Source organism: Camelina sativa, chromosome 8 (genome assembly GCF_030686135.1).
Source record: "Camelina sativa cultivar CO46 ecotype springtype chromosome 8, ASM3068613v1".
Classification (NCBI taxonomy): domain Eukaryota; kingdom Viridiplantae; phylum Streptophyta; class Magnoliopsida; order Brassicales; family Brassicaceae; genus Camelina; species Camelina sativa.
Window position 1 is genome coordinate 12118968 of NC_141887.1, and position 22299 is coordinate 12141266.

At 33.7% G+C, this 22299-nt stretch overlaps 2 protein-coding genes, 1 long non-coding RNA gene and 1 other non-coding gene across 5 annotated transcripts; 3 read left to right on the forward strand and 1 right to left on the reverse strand.

The window, feature by feature from the left end:
• The first annotated feature begins 1950 nt into the window (after positions 1–1950).
• Positions 1951–5008, forward strand: LOC104709501 (AT-hook motif nuclear-localized protein 14). 2 transcript variants are annotated; one of them, XM_087462711.1, is made up of 6 exons: positions 1951–2551; positions 2943–2995; positions 3166–3294; positions 3584–3736; positions 4168–4456; positions 4630–5008. In XM_087462711.1, the coding sequence occupies exons 1-6, from the start codon at positions 2119–2121 to the stop codon at positions 4671–4673; spliced, it is 1101 nt and encodes a 366-aa protein (XP_087318837.1). In that variant the 5' UTR covers positions 1951–2118; the 3' UTR covers positions 4674–5008. The 2 variants fall into 2 exon arrangements, 1 of the variants encoding a protein (XP_087318837.1); XR_015564310.1 differs by having other exon boundaries at positions 2009–2551; positions 3564–3736.
• Positions 5009–8680: 3672 nt separating this feature from the next.
• Positions 8681–9327, forward strand: LOC104707113 (uncharacterized). The gene has a single exon (XM_010423396.3). It carries the CDS (start codon positions 8771–8773, stop codon positions 9197–9199), a length of 429 nt encoding a protein of 142 aa, XP_010421698.2. The 5' UTR covers positions 8681–8770; the 3' UTR covers positions 9200–9327.
• A 2679-nt stretch (positions 9328–12006) lies between these two features.
• LOC147939986 (small nucleolar RNA R71) lies at positions 12007–12113 on the reverse strand. The gene has a single exon (XR_015564906.1). It is a non-coding gene; the product is annotated as a small nucleolar RNA R71 (small nucleolar RNA).
• A 5619-nt stretch (positions 12114–17732) lies between these two features.
• LOC104707114 (uncharacterized) lies at positions 17733–18601 on the forward strand. Its single transcript, XR_754554.2, has 5 exons — positions 17733–17841; positions 17952–18021; positions 18108–18198; positions 18372–18423; positions 18519–18601. It is a non-coding gene; the product is annotated as an uncharacterized LOC104707114 (long non-coding RNA).
• The last annotated feature ends 3698 nt before the right edge of the window (positions 18602–22299 follow it).

A 22299-nucleotide genomic window follows, 5' to 3' on the forward strand; every position in this document is an offset into this window, starting at 1 on the left:
TGTTAACACTTCAAAGTCAAAGATTGCGTAATGCATTATGAAATTGAGAAACGAAACATAATTTAAAGAAACGACGATGAAAAGACGTGGTAATATCTAGGAATCTTTTATATAGTTGCTTCGATTAGACAACAAAAAAATTGCCTTCTAGACTTGTTCAAGAACAATGCTGTGTCAAACAAAAGGTTAATAAAAAACAAATTTTACCAAGAAAAACAAAGCTACTCGAAATTATTTTGTTTAGTGAAAAATATGTCATCATCTATTTTCTTATATAGAGGGGTGTATTTACAATTATTTTCCTTTTAGGATTAACAAAGTTTTTTTTAGTATAATAAGATTACAAATCTTATGCATCGTTTTACCAAGTTTGAAAACTATGATTTCTGATCGTTAAAATTTACATGTGTCACGATCTGATGAGTTACTAACTTGGATATTTAATCGTTAAAACTAACACGTGTCACGATCTGGTGAGTTACTAATTTTGAAAACCAAGCTTTATATAATAAGATGAGAATGTAATAGTACATTTTGCTATTTTGCAAAATATGTCTAATTGTTTACTTTAGAAAAAATCATATTTTATAATTAATTTATTATATGTCATTTTAAGATTATGCAATGTTACCAGTGATTTTATCATAATGTTCAACTAGATTAAAACCCGTGCTAGAGCACAAGTTGAAATTCATTTTATTTATATTATAATTTTTATATAAAATATAATTTATGTGATTATTTTTAAAAGTTTGTTTGGATAAAAAATTATGCAATAAAATCATATGTTAAATACGATGGCTTGAAAAAAGACACCTATTTTGTAAGTTTTATATTGTTAATGATTCTAGATAATTACTCTTGCTATAACACTAGTTAAATTTTATTTTATACCAAATTTTGTATATTTTATATTTTAATAAAATTTTATATGTGAAGTTATTTCAACAATGTATATTCTACATCATGACTTGAATGTCATTATAAGACATAATTTTGTAAATTTGAATTTAAATATTCAAATTTTGACCCGTTACTCAGTGAATTTTTTGATTCAATAGATATTATATTTAAAGAATAATATTACTAAAGCTTGAATATTTTATAGATTGAACAAATTATATTTGTTTTTAAAAATTCAACTTATGGTTTATCCGGAAATAAAACTATTTTTTAATTATAATAAATAATATGATAATTTATTTGTTTCACAAAATAAACTCATATATATAAATGAAAGGTGAAGTATAATGATAGTTAACAAATTAATTTGTTAAGTTAGATTTCAAAAGATTTTATTTGATGAATAATTTAATAAAGGAAATTAATATGGTAAGTTAGATGATATGATTGTTTAGAATATTCTTTTTAAGATTTTTGGTATGACCTATTTGTAACCCTTCCTTTTCCAAATTTTGTTACGAATACGCTTTTTCGAGATAGAAGTAACCAATTAATATATCATTAATGTATAACCTATTTGTAACCAACTTATTAAAATTATATAGTCTACAAAACAATGTTATGTACTTCTATTTTATTATATAGGGGATATTTTCAGTTGAACAAATTAGATAGAAAAAAATAGAGATTATAATAGAAAAAAGATTAGATATTCTAAAGAAAATAAATAATTATAAACTCTCATCTTATGTAAATTACCCTACAATCTTTGTAAGATTTCCCAATCTTTTGTTAAGTTATATTTTTTATATATATATATATATATATACCACCAAAATGACCAAACCAGAAACAACTTACATGTATTTGCCACAAACACACCACACATATCTTTTTTACAATATACTAATCTAATTAACTTTTTAACAAAATATCACCCAAGAAAAAAAAACTAAAAGCATCATCAGAGCCTAAAGTCAAGATACTGAAGTCAAAAGATTTTAATCCAACGGCTAAAAACACATTCATATCTCAGACGACGACAACACGATAGACTCGATAACCATCTTCTTTTAGTTTTATCACCCAAAAAAAAAAATGAAAATAAATCCATAAAAACCCTAAAAGAAAAAAAAAAGAAAAATTAAGAAAAGAAAAAAAAAACATTTTTATTTTTGTTGCTCTCTTTCTATCTTAAAAAAAAAAAAAAAAAAAATGGAACCTAACGAAAGGCACCACCACCACCACCACCACCACCAAGACCAACAACAACATCTCACTTCTTCTTACTACAATCCTTTCAATCACAATCCCACCACCGTCTCCGCCACAACTTCCGCCGGAAACTCGATTCCTTCCTCCAACAATGGGAATTTGCAAATACCTAATGACGTGTCTTCTTCTTCTTCTCTCTTCTCGGTTCCTTCTTCGGCTGTGAATGTTTCGATTGATCCGGTTAAGAGGAAGAGAGGGAGACCTAGGAAGTATGAGACTCCAGCTCAAGCTTTAGCCGCTAAGAAATTGGCTTCTTCTGCGAGTAATTCTTCTGCTAGAGAAAGGAGAGAGCAAGCCGCCGTTGCTGCTGCCGCCGGTGTTTCGCCGCCGGTTTCTAAATCCGGTTCAAGGAAATCACTTTTGGGTTCTGTCGGTGCGTTACTCAAAAACCCTTTGCGTCTCTTCTCTTCTCTTCTCATTGTTGTAAAGATTTGATCTTTGATTCGTTACTTCTCCAAATTTGTTGTCTTTTCATTGATATCTCTTGTTGTTCTGTTTCCTGTTCAAGTTTCAATTTTTTTAGGGATGGAACTGAAATTTCTTAGTTTTGGTAATATATATATATATATGTAATTTCATATAAGTTGATGGCTTTTGTTTCCATTATAACCAATTCAATCTTTTTTGGATTCTTTGGTTTTGCATTGGCTGTTGTTGAGTTCATGCTCAAGAGTCAAATTAGTTTATATGATAAAATGATCACCAGTATACCTTATTGTGTGTATTGAAGTCGTCTTGCTCATATAATTTTTGTCTTGATGTAGGGAAAACTGGGCAAAGCTTTATTCCGCACATTGTTAATATAACTCCTGGTGAGGTAAGTATTGTTTTTGGTCAATGATACTTCTTTAAAGGGTTTCGTTTGAACGCTTCTTAGATCAGTTGTATAATCAGGTTTGCTAGACCTCTTCTGTAAGGTTTTCTGTTGTTTCATTTATGCGAATACAAATTTGGATTGATCAAGCTGTTCTCTTATGTGTTTGATAGGATGTGGCAGAGAAAATTGTCCTTTTCGCTCAGCAAACCAAGCATGAGTTATGCGTTCTTTCTGCGTCTGGCTCCATCTCTAATGCATCCTTGTCTCACCTGGCATCAGGAACCAGTGTATCTTATGAGGTGATTCTCTTGTTGCTATCTAGTACCTTTCAAGTAGTTCTTGCGTATAAAAATATTTAACTCTTTGAAATTTGGAAAAGGATATCTTCTTTACTCTGGATGACATATTAATGTCAACCTTATTTCTTATCGTATTCTGTGAGTTCACTACATTTTTAGAGCCTATGAAATTGATTTCTTCTTGGGACCTGTTTGTTACAGCTAAAGAATCTTTATTCATTTCTGACATACATGTTTGAGAATTACATATGATCATCAACTTGCTTCAGAATTACAAACTTCTATTCAGGGTCAGTATGAAATTCTCTCACTGAGTGGATCTTATATCCGGGGCGAGCACGGTGGTAAAACTGGTGGCCTTAGTGTTTGTTTATCTAGTTCAGATGGTCAGATCTTCGGTGGAGGAGTTGGGGGACACCTAAAGGCTGCTGGTCCAGTTGAGGTATATTTCCTCTCTTCTTATAATATAACTTTACCTGGGTGCCAACTATTATACAGATGTAAAATCAGTTTGGCCCGTTGCTTCCTCCTATGCCGATATCACCTGAATTTAGAAATGGGATTCCTTGATACGTGACAAGGGTTTTGGTGTTTTCTAATTAGTTTTTTGGTGATTTTCCTTTTCAAACGAAGTGTAAGAGTTTATCGTTTTTAGATTAGGATTATAATTTGAAATATCTCTTGGCGTATATAACAAAAACTGAATTTCCAAGAACTAACCTTAATCTCCAAGAGGGTTAAGAAGAAGCTTAGCTTAAATCCTTTTCTTATTTTCACATTACGAACAATTTCGGTAATGAGATCAAAGAAAAAAATCTTTGGCTTGTATCAATAGGATAACCTCTGACTTTGTGGCTTTGGTTTCCCCTACAGGTGATTCTTGGCACGTTTCAGCTAGAAAAAAAGAAGGATGGAAGAAATGGTGTGAAAGGAGATGATGCTTCAGGAAGTGGAAACATGTTACCTTCTCCTGGCGTAGAATCTTTGCTTGGCTACCATCCTGGTATGGAATCTTCTGGAAGAAATCCAAACGATGAGCATCATACTATTACTAGTAGTGCATTGGGCGGTGGAGCTCATTTCATGATGCAACCACCTCAGGGCATGCACATGGCACATGCCCGAGCTTCCGAGTGGGGAGGTACTGGGTATGATTTGTCAGGTAAAAATTGCTAATCACTTATTTGTTTGTATGTATTGGGTCGTCATCAATAGGTAGCTTACTGTGTTCTCGACCATTTAGTGAGACTGAGTCTTTCACAAGCCTAATAACAATACTGATTTTGTTTGTGGTTTGGACTGTTATGGTGGCCTTATGAATGTTATGTTGTGCAGGACTGAGAGGAAATGGGTCATCAGAAAATGAAGATTATGAGTAAATTGGCAGATTAGTAAGGATTCAAGTTTCCAGAGAAAAGTGTGTAGGGTTTTAGATCGAAACCAACGTTGAGCATGAATTAAAGTGAGAGTGGACTTAAGTCTGATGGAATTTTTCATTGCAAAGGCAGTTAGAGAGAGAGAGAGAGAGCAAGAGAGAAAGAAACACAGGGAAGACAATGATGCTTTTGCTCTTAGTTCAGTGTAAGATTATAATAACTTCACTTCTGGATTCTGTTTCATTTCACCTTTTTTTTCTCAAAGAAATTGCAAATTTCAGGAATATAGACAATAAAACTTCTACAAATTAATAATATAAGGTCTAATATTTTATTAATGTATAGAGATATTAATTTGTTGAAAAACTTCTATTTAGAGATTTTTTTTTTAATTTTGTATTTCTGAAAAATATTTATTCCGTCCATCTCTAGGATGTGAAAATCAGTTGGAACTATGTAGTCTTTTACGACTAGTAACAAATCTCGAACTAATCCATTAGGAGCCTTTTGTGATGAGTCTCCAAAAACTATATAGGTTCAGGACTTCTCCGGATAAAAAGCAAAATTGAAGTGATGTTGTTTTGGTTTAATGAAGGAACGTCAAAGTATGTGCATGAGTGCATGACCATGGAAATAGTGCCTGGAGGCACAGGAAATGTAAGCTTGGCCACAGATGAACAAGTGTTTGGCCGCGGCTTGCTCTTCTTCGAGCTTTTACTACCGTTACAATTTTTATATGCTAAATTAAGTTACAACACTCATATTGTATGATTGTATCATTAATAAGGGAAAATATTAAACGTCTATGCTTTTCTGGTCAATTGCCTTAAAGGCCTCCAGAATTCTATACTATACACAGTTTGACTATCAACCCACAAAAAAAAGTTTGTAATGCATATCAAAGTCCAAGTGGATGAAGGTCGTTATTAGATTTAATGGCAATTCAATGATTATGCTCGCTGACAAAGTCTCTTTTTTCATTTTATATTACCACCTCGTTCAGTTTATATGTCCAACTATTTCCAAGTCAATCAATAATATTATGGAAAGTGATTTTTACTTTACTGGTTTAATAGTTTTTAAAATATCTGAGGATGTATTATTTGTAAGAAATATTATTCTTAAAAAATTATATAATGTATTACGTAATGTGAAAATTAAAAGTGTCAAATCTAATTGTGCTTGCGCATTCGTAAACTTCTTGTTCTGGTCTCTTACTCGTCATGAAATTAATTGAGGCTTTGGGTTTGGAACAATGTAACAGGTAAATAAAACCGGCTCTAAATCTAACTTGTCCTAAAAAGAAAAAAATTCTACCGTCTACCCAGACCCATCTCAATCTATGGTGGTGACTTTGGCGAAACAATAGAAAAAAATGTAAAACCTCTTAGTAAAGACCTTAAAACATACGAGATACTGTGAAAAGAATTTGGCCCTTTAACCTTAAAAAATTTGGACCCTTTTGGCATATCCATATTCTATCTCCGCCTAAGACAACCCTGCGCCTACCACATTCACAGACCCTCGTATAAAGAGGTTAAAAAGAATAGTCGAAGTCCATGGCCCTGGAGAAACCTTGTCGGAGGACTCTTGGTTCGACCTCCTAATGAGAATTGAGGTCTTTACGGTCTTTCGGTAGTTATAACTACATGCATGTGAGCAGGAATTTCAACCTTGCCAAAACATTAATAGATATTCCTTTGACCATATCTTGTTAGAAAATCTAGTCTGTTGAGTCTAGTTAAGTCATTGTAGCACTACCGCCAGATTTTTGACTTTTTCTTTAGCCTCCTGTATTTTTTTTTGTTTTTCAGTTCTTCAAAAACTATAAATAATAAGGTCTCAGAATAAAAATTCTTGGAGCCTTGAAATTTTCATAGCCGCCCTCGAGTAATTAAAAGAATGTTTGTAAAAACTAAAACGCCAGTTGTTTTACTTAAAACACCACTTGTTTTCCTAAATACAAACAGCGATTCAATTCATGCATGTAACAATGTTTTTAACCAAAAAGCACTTGTTAATGTTATAATCTATTTTATTCGGTCAATTTTGGATGAAATTAAAGTCAAAGTCTTGGTGCCAAAATGGGAAAGTAAAATCATTGGGTATTTGTGTTTATGATAAAACGGAAGTACACAGCATTGTTTTGTAGACTATATAATTCTAATAAGTTGGTTACAAATAAGTTATACATTAATTGATAGATTAATTAGTTACAAATAGGTTATACCAAAAATCTTAAAGAGAATATTCTAAAGAATCATATTATCTAACTTACCATATTAATTTCTTTTATTAAATTATTCATCAAATAAAATCTTTTGATATCTAACTTAACATATTAATTTGTTAATTATCATTATACTTCATCTCTTATTTTTATATATGAGTCTATTTTATGAAACAAATAAATTATCATATTATTAAAAAATAGTTTTATTTTTGGATATACCATAAGTTGAATTTATAAAAACAAATATAAATTGTTCAATCTATAAAATATTCAATCAGTGTTATAGCACGGGTACTTATCTAGAATCACTAACAATATAAAACTTACAAAATATGTGTCTTTTTTCAAGTCATCATATTTAGCATATGATTTTATTGCATAATGTTTTATCCAAAAAACTTTTAAAAACAATCACATACATTATATTTTATCTAAAAATTACAATATAAATAAAATGAATTTCAATCCGTGCTCTAGCACGGGTCTTAATTTAGTATAATTAATATAAGCAGCAAGTGGTGGATCATGGATCGTGTATATAATTGTTAAGAAAATTAAAAGTTGTTAGCGAGTAATACTTTACTAATTGCATAAGACTGGTATTGATTACAAAGAAAAAAAACATAAAAGTTGTTAGCGAGTAATACTTTACTAATTGTATTTCTCTTGTCTTTGATATTGCTTATGATCATAATTTGCAATATTAGTTTCTAAAAAAAAAAAAAAAAATTTACTCCCAATTTGAGGTTAACGAATCGTAATATTTAAAAATCCATTTGGGTTACAATTATATAAAAAAAAATGGTTCGGTTCATTGCGATTTAAATCTTCGTATTGTAATACCACTTGTTTGGTTAGTGTTATCATTTTTCAGTGTAATTATGTAATATTTTTCATCTTATTGGTTCTATAAGGTACATGAATAAAAATTTCCTCAATCTAATATTATTTTTTGAGAAACTTTATGTCAATGTGTTGGAGAAGATGAAATAAAACTGTTTTTAGATGAGATAGGCCATAATAATTTATTTTTAACATTTAGTTGATTGGAATGTACTCATGGTTTCGCAGATTTTAAATCAAAGATGATATCATTAAAGATAAAAATCTAATAATGTTGTTTTTTCTTTTGAAATAAATCATGAAATAAACCAAAAGATTAACTGAAACTAATAACCGTAAAATTGAGAAAACCAAACTGTGACTAAATCGAATTACATACGATTTTAATATGGTTTTAGACATTTAATTTTAATAAACCAGTAAACTATACAACCAAAAAGATTAAACCAAATCTAAATCGGGAAACCGTACACCTACACCTATTATTACCCGAATGGGCACATTGATCCGGGGACCATTTTTTGTAAGACCTATTTAAGAGACAAAAAATTCTAATTAGTTGAGTCTAGCCCAAGATATGATTTTCATTGCCATCTTTCCCAGTTTAGTTTTTCAAAATATTAATTAAAGGTCTCAAACAAATTAGCTAGGAGCCTTCGATCTTTCACTTTTTATTGCCACCTTAGAGTAAAAATAATATTTAAGAGAAAAATTAAATAAAAAACTAAAACACCATTTGGTTTACTTAAAGAGTACTTAAAATACTAGCCAGTTCAACTCATTTGGAAACAACTAGCACTAGTTAATTTTGTGATCTGCTTTGCCCGGTCAAGGTTGGATGAAGTCAAAGTGTTGGTACCCAAATGAGCGAGTAGAATGATTGAGAGCACATTATTTAATTATATAATTGATTAGTATAAGATGCAAGTGGTGGTTCATAGACCTTGTATATAGGTGTGCGTAATAAAAACAGAAAGAGATCAAACACAATCTCGGAGAAACCAAAAAAAAAAAGTGAAAGAGGATGGAGAAACAGTTACATGAATCCGTGGAGGCTGCTCACATTGAACAAGCCATAAGAACACAAGAGATTTCGCCGAAAAAGGCAAAGGAAAAAACCCATAAGCATAGAGGAATATTTCACCTTCACCACCACTCAAAAGATGAGAAAGAAGACAAGAAGAAGAAAGAAGGATCAAAGAGAGAGAAGATAGCTGCAGCAATGGTTGGTCTCGGTGCCACCCTCAAGAAGATTAAGCATCCGCGACACCACGGGGACGGCGCAAAAGAGGAACAAGAAGGAGGAGGAGGAGGAGAAGGAGAAGAGGAGGAAAGAGAAGAAGATGAGTCTTCGGAAGAGGAAGAAGAAGAAGGAGATGACGGTGGAGATGAAGAAGAGGGAGGCAAGTTTAGTGGTTTCATCACAATGATCGCTGAAGCGTTTCAAGAATGAAAATTTAATTTGTGATCACTTTGTTATCATTTTTTTCAAATTTGCTATTAAATTCATTCGTAAATGCTTCTCTTCTTTCCAAAATTTGAAATGGGACGTTGAATTATATTAAAAATGGAGTTCTAGTCCTGTCTTCTTATTTTTTTTTTTTTTTTTGTGTGGGAATATTGGAAATATAGTATAAATAAACGACTGATTCCCCATCTCCTTAGCCAACCTTTAGAAAAAATATTGTAAGCTCTTAGTTTTTAGTTTTTAATGCTATTTCATATCCCCTGACTTCTCAATTATAGAGTTGATCAGTTGGCACAGAGAGAGAAATAGAGGGTGTAAAAGTCTACCTTTATAGGCCTCTAGCTCGTTACCACCTTGTTTGTAACTCAAGTTTCTAATCAAAAATATTGGTTGACATTAGGAAAACCTTTTAAGTCTGGTTATTCGATCATATAAACATGTAATTATTACATAATTGATCAACTCTTGTTGACATTTTTAGTCTACATATCATATTTTTGCTTTTCTGAACAATGATATATGGTGCATGTGAAAAGATTTTACAAAACTTGATTTAGTTACTTATATCGTCAAGGTTCACTTGTCTTTCTATTATATCAAATTTTGAGATAACTCTACGTTTGATTATGCTTGAGTAATTGAGTTATAGTGATTTAAGGTGGTCCATGTGAAATGATATATCATTGTTTTTGTGGTTTTTAACCATGATATTAAGAGTCTTTTAGAGTTTTTTTAATTTGTTTTGTAGGATGTTTTAGAGTCTTAACAGGTTTTCTAGGATTATGGCATGAAAGGAGCAAAATGGAGCAATTAGAAGGGATTTTGGAGCAATTCAGCTAAGGAAGAGAACTTGGAACCGAAGAAGGATGAGAGTGTCGATCGACACTGCCTTAGCATCGATCGACACCATGTTTAGCCGAGAGAGAAGCAAGTTTTGCAAAATTTAACAAATCTGTCCCAAAGTTTTCCATATTTGTATCATTAGTCCCTGACGTGTTTTTGGACATATAAATAGTATTTTTAGGTTTTAGAAACCCTTAAGTTATTTTCTAGCAAGTTTTATTTTTCTGCAACCATGTGAGATTTTCAGAGCTTTTGGGAGAGAGAGATCTGAACTGCTTTGAGAGAAGAATTCTTGAACTCCCTCTTTACTCTTTTAATTTCAATTGCTTATTATTCAGAATTATGTTTTGTTCTTCATTGAATATGTCTGAGTAGTTTGCTTGTTAGGTTCAGAGTTTTTTCACAGAGATTTTATGATTTATTATACCTGTTATTTTTAGGATTCATTATCTTTCTAGATCTTCATCACAGGTTGTTCTTCATATTAATTCTTGATTAGCCATATAGAATTAATAACCTACGAAAATAAATTGATATGAGAGTATAATTAATTTTCCTGATAAAACCTTTTCATGAGCAAAATTACTTCTTGCAAAGAGATTTGATTTAATAATTTTGTGAACAATCTAAACCTGTTTTCAAAGCTGATTTTTAACCTAGAATTTTACAAAGATATTTGGATTTTCTGGTTTTAAATTTAGAAAATATTTGCAGTGTGAACTGATTTATTTTACAGAAGAGTTTAGAGTTCTAGATCTGATTTTAAATGCTTGAATCCTAATTAATTTATTGATTTGATATTTCATAATTTCCTGAGAAATTTCCTAGGCCTAGCTCTTTGATCATCTGCATTTACACGGCTTTTATTTAATATTTTGCATTGCTTTTCTTAATTTTAATACAACTTAACTTGTTTAGCGTAATTATAAAACTCTACAATTTATTGTGTAATCTAGAGTCCTTGTGGAATTCCACCCCTAAATACTGCAGTGACCTCTTAATTTGAGAGAGTAGCTCTAGGGTTTAATTTGAGCATATCAAATTTTGGCGCCGTTGCCGAGTAGTCTTTGATCTACCATTAGATTTGAGTTTTTAATTTCGTCGAAATTTTTATTTTTTATTTTCTACTTACACGTTTTTATTTTTCTTCTCTTTGGTGTTTCAGGTGTATGCCTCCTAGACCTCACACAAGGAGCAACAAGACTAGTCCTACTTTGAAGCTTTCAAACCAAGAGTTGGGAAAACTTGAGCGTGAGAATAGAAAAGCAGCCAAATCCTTGAAGATGGTTAACACAGTCATGTTGATTCGTGATGAGGATGGTGCTTTGAGGGATCAAGAGGGTCACTTGCGCAATGAGCAGGGCCAAAATCTTGATGCAGACGACAATGTGATTGTTGAAGCTGTTGTCGTCAATGAACAAGCTGTTGTTGACCGGCAAAACGATGGTGTCGACCGACACCAACAGGGTGTCGATCGACACCTTGTTGGCGTCGGTCGACACCCACCTGCAGTAGACGGACGTGGAGCTGCCAACCACGCTAACAACCCGGTTCAAAGACATGATCAACCCCAGGACTTGATTAGGACCATTGTAGACTTCAATAGAGCTGGCCTGGTTTATCAGAACCGATCTGCAATTGTTCCTCCTCCATTCAAAAGGAATGACTTTGAGCTGAAGCTTGCTTACTTCCAGCTAGTTGGACAAAGACCCTTCTCTAATCTGCCAAATGAGAAGCCTCTGGATCATATTGAACACTTTGAGGACCTCGTGACTAGCATCAAAGCCAATGGTGTGACTGAAGATTACATCTACTGCAAGCTCTTTCCATATTCACTTACAGGAGAAGCATCTCAATGGTTGAAGCAGTTGCCACCCGGTTCTTTGACATCTTGGCAACAAATTAAAGTGGCTTTCCTGAATTATTTCTATGATGATGCAATGTCTGATGAGCTGAGAGTCAAGCTGTCCTCTTTCAAGCAAAGACCAGATGAAGCTTTCAAGGCAGCTTGGGTGAGATTCAAAGCTTATCAAAGGGACTGTCCACACCATGGTTTCTCAAGAGTTCAATTGCTGAGTATTTTCTTCAAAGGGTGTGATTGGGAGTATCAGTTAGCTTTGAATGTTGCAAGTCATGGGAATTTCAAAACAAGATCTCCAGAAGATGCTGAAGCTTTGATTGAGAATTTGGCCTCCAGCAATAGTACTAAGAGAGCTGATGCTGAAAGGAAGAGATTCCATGGAGGATTTGATTCAAACCAGCTAGCTTTAGTCAATGCTAAGTTAGATTCAGTGCATAATCTACTTGTGGGTAAGAAGTCAGTCCAATTTGCTGCTAAGGTTGAGACATTTGAGCCAGAGCCAGAAAATACAGAGGAGAATGTCAACTATGTGTATGGAGCTGGGTATCAGGGACAGAGATTTGGTAATCAGCAAAACAACATGCGTTACAGTGGAAACTTTTCAGGCTAGACTTCCAAGCCAGAGTATCAGTAGCAACAACAGGACATTGGGTACACAAGGAATTATGGCAATAACTCATATCAGTCCCTTCCTCCGAAAACAGCAGAAAGTAGTAAGATGGAAGCTATGCTTGAGCAGCTTTTGCAAGGTCAGGAGCAGATGACAGTGACTTTCAATGGGAAGCTTGACAATGTATACACTGAACTTAATGAGAAATTTGAAGCTTTGAACATTCATGTAAAGAAGCTGGAAAGTCAGGTTGCACAAACAGCTGGATCCGTCAAAAGGCAAGAGGGATTTCTCCCTGGGAGAACTGAGTCAAATCCCAAACATTCTTGTAATGCCATATCAGTGAGAGGTGAAGATGAAGGTGAAATTGCTTCTGGAGAAAAGGGAGAGAAATCGACAAATTTCTCAGCTTCAGATAATGGTGTCGATCGACACCCCTCTCAGACAGAACCTGAAGTTGCAAAATCTCAGGTTCCAGCTGCTGAAAGGGTGTACTAACCAAAGATTCCTTTTCCTAAGCCAAGAAGAACCAATCAGGAGATGGAAGAAGCTAGATGCATGGCTATGATGGATAAGGTGATGATTGAGATGCCTTTGATTGATGCAGTAAAGCTTTCACCACCACTTAAGCGCTATGTGAAGAGAATGGTATCAAATGGTTTGAGCCTTGAAGAAGGAGCACTACTTACAAAAGATGTCAGTGCAATTCTTTTGAACCAGCCTCCACAGAGGAAGAAGGAGAAGAAGAAAGAGGTAGTTGTCTCTGAGAAAGTGAGTGCTATGATCCAGAGTAGGATTGCAAAGAAGTTACCAGATCCTGGAAGTTTTGTGTTAGATTGCTCTATCTCCATAGGAAGGTTTGCTCACTCACTTTGTGATCTTGGCTCTAGTATCAACTTGATGCCACATTCTGTTGTTGTGAGACTTGGGATGACAGAATTCAAGCCAACTGTGATTTCTCTTAACTTAGCTGATCGATCCCGAAGAGTTCCTGAAGGTGTTTTAGAGGATATTCCAATTAAGGTTGGAAACTTCATGACTCCCACTGACTTTTTGGTGCTGAAGTATGATAAAGAGCCTAAAGACCCTCTAATTTTAGGAAGATATTTCTTGGCAACAGCTGGTGCCATCATAGATGTGAAGAAGGGAAACATAGCACTGAATGTGAAAGGTTTGAGTATGAACTTTGAGATAGATAAGCTGAGGAGAGCTCCTACCATTGATGGACATACATTTTCTGTTGAGAAGATTGCTGAGATAAGCTGCAAAGAAGCAAATACACGAGCAACAGGTTCAGTATCGACCGACACCCTATCAACATCGGTCGACACCCCTCCACATCCGAGACAGATCTTGTCCAAAACTTATGCTCCAAATCATAAAGCTGTTCCCAAACAGAAAGCCCCCCACTCCACACTCCAGAGTCCTCAGGTAAGGCAAAGGTATGCATCTTCTTTACCCAAACCCCCTCCTATCATCAAGAAGAATTTCAAAGATACAAAAACTGTTTTGCAGTTGACCAAGCCACGAGATTATCATAGAGCACTTGTTTCTTCTGTTGATGATTTTGCAGGACATAAGAGAAGCAAACCCATCCCTAAATCCCGCCCTGGTCCTGTTCCTCACATCCTTGGCAGACCTCATGCACCTAAAGCTTATACACCACCTTGGATGATGAGACATTCTTCTCAGAAGCATTCAATGCCACGTTCTAATCCACCGGATGCCTGAGCTTCAGAACAGTCAAGCTAATGACTGAAAACAAGCGCTTAGTGGGAGGCAACCCACTTCTAGGTTTTTCTTTTCCTTTTGAGTCATTTTTCTTTTTGCATTGAGTCAGTTTTTGTTTGAATTTTATTTGAAATTATGAACTATCTATCTATCATATTGCTTTTAACCTGTGTTTGTGTTTGAGTGTTTCTTCACAGCATAATCATCAAATGATTGATCCAACAACACATGAACACAACTAACTGCAACTAACAAGGAGTTACGGCCAAAAACCACCATTCATGATGAGTGTCGATCGACGCTGAAATGGTGTCGGTCGACACTGTTGGGTAACCCGAGAATCAATTCATCTTTTCATTACAATTTCCATATATTTTTGTTTCTTTTAGCTTTCTTCTTACTTGACAACACTACAGACAGTGTTGTTTCAGTCTGGAGGAGGTTGTCTACTAACTACGTTTTTTGTTTTTGAGTTTCAGTTGTGTCAGTCAAAGCCATAAAGTTTAAGTCAAATTTTTCTTTTTGACTTTGGGAATTATGATCTTGATTAATGATTTCTCTTATTTGGCTAACACTCTAATGATTATTTGTTTATGCTTAATCTCAGAACTGAAGCTTAGAAAGACTATGAGCTGTATCAACAATCCCGAAATCCCTTATTCAAAGGATATATGGTTAAACTAACATTGTCTTAACTTTTATCAGGATTTTAACCGGACTTAATCTCTTACTTTGGGGTTGTAAATCAGTGGACTAGACTTCTTCTTCGGGTCATACAAGACAGTGCAAATTTTTCAAAGTGTGTCTCCCCTCTCTCTTCCCTTTAGTGCTTAAAAAAATGAGAGAAAGATTAGGAAAAAAAAGATGAGATGATTTTGATCAGTTTAGAGAGGTAGGTAAATTACATGTGACCTCATTATTCTACTCTTGAGTCAAATGATCACACAAAGCTTGGAAGCGAGGGGTAGGTAAATTACCAATGACCCTGGTATTCGCTTACACCTTTGAAAAAAAAAATGGAAGTGAGAAAAGGGAGAGGAAAGGAGATGTATGAAGAATGTCTTGGTCTGTAAAGAGTCCATATGCCACTGATCTATACACCAAGGTGAGAACTCACTTGTACTTGCTTTAATTTATGTAATGAGATGACAATGGTGAGAATAGAGATTCCAGAGAATTGTGGGATTTGAGTAAGGAATGTTGATGCTTATCATGGTTAAGTATAAGAAGTAAGTTCTTGAGTCAGGTAAATGAAGAGTGCGAATAAGAATCATCATGCAGTTGAGTGAGTTCCCTGTTTTCAAACCTCTTTCACAGGTCTAAGCTTATGTTTTGCTTGAGGGCAAGCAAATGCTAAGTCTGAGGGAGTTGATATATCATGGTTTTTGTGTTTTTTAACCATGATATTAGGAGTCTTTTAGAGTCTTTTGATTTGTTTTGTAGGATGTTTTAGAGTCTTAACAGGTTTTCTAGGATTTTGGCATGAAAGGAGCAAAATGGAGCAATTAGAAGGGATTTTGGAGCAATTCAGCTAAAGAAGAGAACTTGGAGCCGAGGAAGGATGAGAGTGTCGATCAACACTGCCTTAGCATCGATCGACACCATGTTTAGCCGAGAGAGAAGCAAGTTTTGGAAATTTTACAAATCTGCCCCAAAGTTTTCCATATTTGCATCATTAGTCCCTGACATGTTTTTGGACATATAAATAGTATTTTTAGGTTTTAGAAACCCTTAAGTTATTTTCTAGCAAGTTTTATTTTTCTGCAACCCTGTGAGATTTTGAGAGCTTTTGGGAGAGAGAGATCTGAACTGCTTTGAGATAAAAATTCTTGAACTCCCTCTTTACTCTTTTAATTTCAATTGCTTATTATTCAGAATTATGTTTTGTTCTTCACTTAATATGTCTGAGTAGTTTGCTTATTAGGTTCAGGGTTTTTCACAGAGATTTTTTGATTTATTAGATCTGTTATTTTTAGGATTTATTATCTTTCTAGATCTTCATCATAGGTTGTTCTTCATATTAATCCTTGATTGGCCATCTAGAATTAATAACCTAGGAAAATAAATTGATATGAGAATATAATTGATTTTCCTGATAAAACCTTTTGATGAGCAAAATTATTTCTTGCAAAGAGATTTGATTTAGTAATTTTGTGAACAATCTAAACCTGTTTTCAAAGCTGATTTTTAACCCAAAAATTTACAAAGAGATTTGGATTTTCTGGTTTTAAATTGAGAAAATATTTGCAGTGAGAATTGATTTATTTTACAGAAGAGTTTAGAGTTCTAGATCTGATTTTAAATGCTTAAATCCTAATTAATTTATTGATTTGATATTTCATAATTTCTTGAGAAATTCCCTAGGCCTAGCTCTTTGATCATCTGAATTTACGCAGCTTTTATTTAATATTTTCCATTACTTTTCTTAATTTTAATACAACTTAATTTGTTTAGCGTAATTATAAAACTCTATAATTTATTGTGTAATTTAGAGTCTTTGTGGAATTTGACCCCTAAGTACTACAGTGACCTCTTAATTTGAGAGAGTAGCTCTAGGATTTAATTTGAGCATATCATGAAGTGGTTTCCAATACCATATGAGTGAAGTAAACACACAAGAAATGATCTTGTAGTGATATTTGGGAGACAATGGAGAAGGTTTCCACTACTCCGGAATAGCTCATCAATCCTTTGATGAGGTGGACATAACAAGTGATATCAAAGTTTAACTTATACGAGTTTGAAGTGATATGGGCTCATACTATCGAAGGTAAAGGTTTGATTTGCAGCAAAGACGTCATGCTCCAGTTTATGAAAAATGGCGGTGCATGTCGAAAGGAGTAATATAATTAGTTTGAGGCACTAATATAATCAAAATGTTATTTTTTTTTTGGGTTTTAATGTTAAGATTTATCTATATATATAAAGTGCATTTTCCTCACTTTTGGTGTTGCCATGTCAGCTTCTCATTCTGCTAATATCCTTTTTATTTTAATTCTGCTAATATCTTTTTTATTTTATTTTTGGGCCTAATTTTTTAAAGGCCCAATTTATTTTGTTTGTCCTGGAAGTCTAACCTCTCACTACGAACCTCCATTCTTCAATTTGCGACCTCAACAGTCTCTCCCCTTCTAAATTAAGTTTAGCATAGATTTGAAATTAATGGTCATCATCCCTCCACACCCTTTCACTGCCTCTCCTATCTTTCATCTCCATAGTAACGGTTTTGTGTAAAATTAATTTGAATTGATTAATTTTAATTACTTTTGCCACCCTTAGTCATGGCTGCTTCCCTACCTTCTAATCTTTTCTTCTGCCCTGAGAAAATATCTTTCCTCTGTTAATTGGTTGATTTCTTACTCAAAGTATTCAACGCGATGCTTTCATATTCTCAGTTTAAACATGTCTTGGTTTACTATCTCGAATTATTTATCTTGTATATAAAGAGTTGCTTTTTTCGTCTTCTTCTTCAGGCATTGGAATCTTTCTATAAGAAGTTCGATCCAGATTTCATCAACATCAGGACAAAGGCCAAAGACGTATTATTTTCAGAGGGAAGACGATCTTAATGAAATTGTCCAGGTAAGTGTCACTTATCCTTGTATAAATATCAATGTCGTGACTGATGACCTCTTGTCTCTGCTTTTTTTTTATTTGATTTGTTCCCCTGAGTAAGTTTCTTCATTTTGCAGGGTGTTTTTGGAAGCTTATTATTTATGATCTGATCATCCCCGCTTCTGAATTTTCACTACTCCTCCTACGGTTTGATTTTTACAAATTTTATTTTTTACTTGTGAGCTTCTGTTTTTGTATAATTGTATTCTTATTTGTTCTTCTATTGTTTGTAGATTCTGGTGGATGGTGTTATGATCGCTGATTTACTTCTTTTTTGGAATGTCTCTTAGGATCTGCTAAGTTTGGGCTCCTCTGATGCATAAGGTATATGTCTTGCTTCTTTCTCTTCTTTTAGTTTGATCCTAAATGTGGAAGGTGACTGTGATGTTGGTAGATTTTTAAGTGATATGCTTCTGTATTAGGATTGATTGCTTCACTAGATTTGTTAAGGCATTAATTGTATACTAAAATCCTCTTTTTGATCTTTGATTATGTAGACAACCGTAGCATCTCCATCTTCAGCTACAATTTCCTGATATCAACAAATGGGTGTGTGTTTTTTTTGTCATTGTACTCTTAAGGCTTCTTGAAATATTTTTTTTTACAATTCAAACAGACTAACTGATTTTTCTGTAATGATTCAGGTGGGAAACAAAGTATAGACTAAAAATTTAAATGAGGTAAAAAAATGTTTATAACAATCTAGAAAAATAATTCAACCACACTTCTTATATATCATAGATATAAATAACAAATTGTATTCCATGTAGGACATATGTATTCCCATTGTAATTTTCTTTAAAAAGTTCCAAATGTCCATAATTTTAAAACGTAGGAAAATATAAAAGAATAAAAAATTAAAATCAAACCCACTAAACCAAATAACTCATACAATGAAGTCCTAAATTAATGATTAAGAAGGTAACTAGCAGAACTCATAATAACGTCAATATCAAAGGTCCAATTAAACTAAATAGTGGCACCTCGACATTAATATTTTTAACACACACAAACGTAACTGCAACAAAGGGAGACTCTATAAAGGACAGAAGAAAAAATACTAGAAAAATATATTCTCCAACTTCCCAAAAATGCAACGAGAGCTGCTCAGGATTTCACGAAAAACGGTCAGGCATATTATGCTAGCATATATCATTATACCTTGTAAAGACAGCCCAAGATCATCGAGTTTACAAGAATATCAACTTAAGGCCACTAGCAATGCATCCACTAGCAGCAATAAACAAGTACCAAGATCTAATGGTAAAATGCATTGCAAGTTGAAATGTGGAGGCACACTACATCAAAGGAATCCATGAGTATTTTCACAACAACAACACAAAAGAAAAGTTGGAATACTTTAAAAAGGCAGCAGAAGGTAATTATGAAAACGGTATTTACCTTTAATTTGGCACCTGTTGACACATCTATCACCAAACTAAAAAAAAAGGTAAAAGATGCAGACACTAGCAAAACACAAAAGAGACGCTAAAAAAAGATTAGTAAATGAAATCGAGCCAAAACCAAAGCTCCCGAAAACTAGCAAAACAGCATAACTAGTAGTATTTCAGAATCAATACATACGCAAACAAAAATCAACAAAAAGACGAAAAATTTCAAATAGAGCAAATCAGAAAACAGCGTAAATCCAGCCAAATACTGAGATGGTCCTAACGAAACTAAATTACAACAACCTTCTTAAAAGAGTCGATTAATTAATTAGAGAATGAAAGGTATACATGGGAGAACCAATTAACACATACAGTCAACGAACTAACTAGGGGAGAACCAATTATCCACCAGCGATGCGAAGCGAAGACAAAACCTTCCCAAAGGCGCCAATAAAATTAAAGTATTCTGTATCGACACAATGAATGCTTCAAAACGAAGAACGCCTATCAAAATAAGATCTACAAGCCTACTTATATCCTTTAGATCGAAATATCGATACACACCATTCCGTTCAAACACCGGTATACGGTAAAGAAGAAAACACACAACTACAAGACACACGCTATTTTCCAAAAGGACAAATACATCACCAAATTAAAAAAAACTCAATCTAGACCCAAAACACCTCTACCTTTAAAGGCCTAAACAGATATTTGGGCCCAATCAATGTAACACAAATATATATATATATATATATATATATATATATATATAAACACCCAAATGTAAGTAAATTAAAAAATTTATAAAAAATTACTAACTTACAAACTTTGTAACACAATCAAAAAAAATTTGACAAACATTCTCACACATTTCTTAATACGTATTCTAAAAAAACAAACAAGTACAACCACATATAGAAAAATACAAAAACCAAGCAATCAAACAGATAACAGGTAAAAAAACAATTACATCCAGAAATTAACTTATATATCACAATCTACAAATATGCAGTTTAAATAATTGAAAAACTAAACCAAATTTTAAAATAAACATAACTAATATAAAACAAAACTGTCAAACTAAACAGTAGATTGTACTTAATGCAAAAAAACAATAAAGAAAGCCAAAATCACCATTTTCTATAAAAATAAAACCAAAAAAATTTGCAACCAAGATATAAAGAGAAAATAACAAAATACATTAAAAATATCCACCAAAAAACACATATCACACCCTAATCAAACTCCTGCGCGAAGCACATGCCAAATACTACACAATGACAAAATGACAAATAATAATAAATTAATCACAACTAACAACTACAGTAAAACAACAACTTTAAGTATACAATGTTAATTTCTCATCAATTATTTAAAAAACATTTAAAAAACACAAAAGATTATCTCAAATTTTGAAAAGTAAACAGCACCCTAAATTATACTTAGTGCAAAGTCTATTTTTTTAAAAAATTATCCAACAAACAACATAATCATCCAAAATCAAATACAAAAACAGACATAAAGATGAATTTACATGACCAAAAATTAATATATTAAAAAAAACCCCGAAATACACCTCAATCTAACCCCCGCACTAGTCGCGGGTCAATTGCTAGTACCAAATAAAGAAAGGTTTATATTTTACAATGAAAACACAAAAACACACCTAGCTCTTACATACATCAATGGGGCTATTGATACAACCAAAGTAGAAACCAAAATGCATTTACGTTTTCTTCAACACATTATTAGAGAATTTCACTATAAAACATATTTGAGATAACGATTCATGATGGGTTGCATACTAGGAAGTGATTCCTAGTGTCATGTGTGAGTGTGAACAAAACACACACAACATAATTTGTTGGTAATCTGCAGAGTTAGTGGACAATTTTTTCTAAGTTTTCTGATATAACGCACTAGCTGTCGGTGAAAAATGGGTCTGAGTAGTAGAGCATGCATGAGGCCAACGGGTCATGATTAATATTTTTTCAAGGTAGAATGATCGAATTACTTGACTTTGTGACTGAACCGAGAAAGGCAGGGGCTGAGCTTGACTTCCAAGGCAAAACCACGCGCTAGAAGGACGATGCTCAATGGAACTCTCAGCCAAGGGGAATCCATGCCCAATACTTGAAGACTTAGACGAAGCAAAAGGACACAAATACACATCTTTTTGCTAGAAACTTGTGAGTTTATTTCAAAATTCATTTATGAATTACAAATGAAAACGGAGTGAGATTATAACGAGCTCGTACAAACGTTCATGTGCCAAAAAGAAGGAAACTAAGATTTTTGACAATTGAAAAGGGAGATTATAACCGTTGGCCATATGAACGAAAATCAAAGCGCAAAAAGGAAAACTTGATCAAGGGAGATAGGCGTGCGATCGTTAGTCTTGTGTCTCTTCCTTTTTGAAATAATATCTCTCTTTGGTTGGCTTTAGCCGTTGAAAGAGATGCGGCTGCTGCCAAAGGTTGATCCCATCTTCCGCTGGAACACTCTGGCTTGATCAAGAGGTTAAACCCTCATCCTCGTCACGAGAGTTTGAGAACGTGATGGCACCCACGCTTGATTGGTCGGATGGGGTAGTTTTTCTTAAATGGACCCGAATATGTTCGTTGGTTTGATGCAGCTTCGGGGGTGGCTATATGGATCGGTCTAGGGTCAGATCTTCAGCATTTTGGGCCCTTGAGAGGACCACTATGGCAGGTAACATGAGTCTTGGACGGGACCGTTTGTATTCAAGTATGTTACAACTACACCACAATAATCGTAATCTCAATTGCACCATATTGACTGTCAATAAATAAAAGATTTGGACAATAAGGGATCCGGTTAAATATTGGTTTACAATCAGCTACCCTAACTTTTCCAACTAAACCAAACCAATTTTAAATTCAAACATGGCTACAAAACGGTTTAAAATCCAATTAGGTAAAATCAATGATCTCTAAAACTCAGTTCCTGGTTAAAGCAAAAGAGTCAAACTCAGAGTCAGAGAAATAACATACTAAGATCAAGACACAAC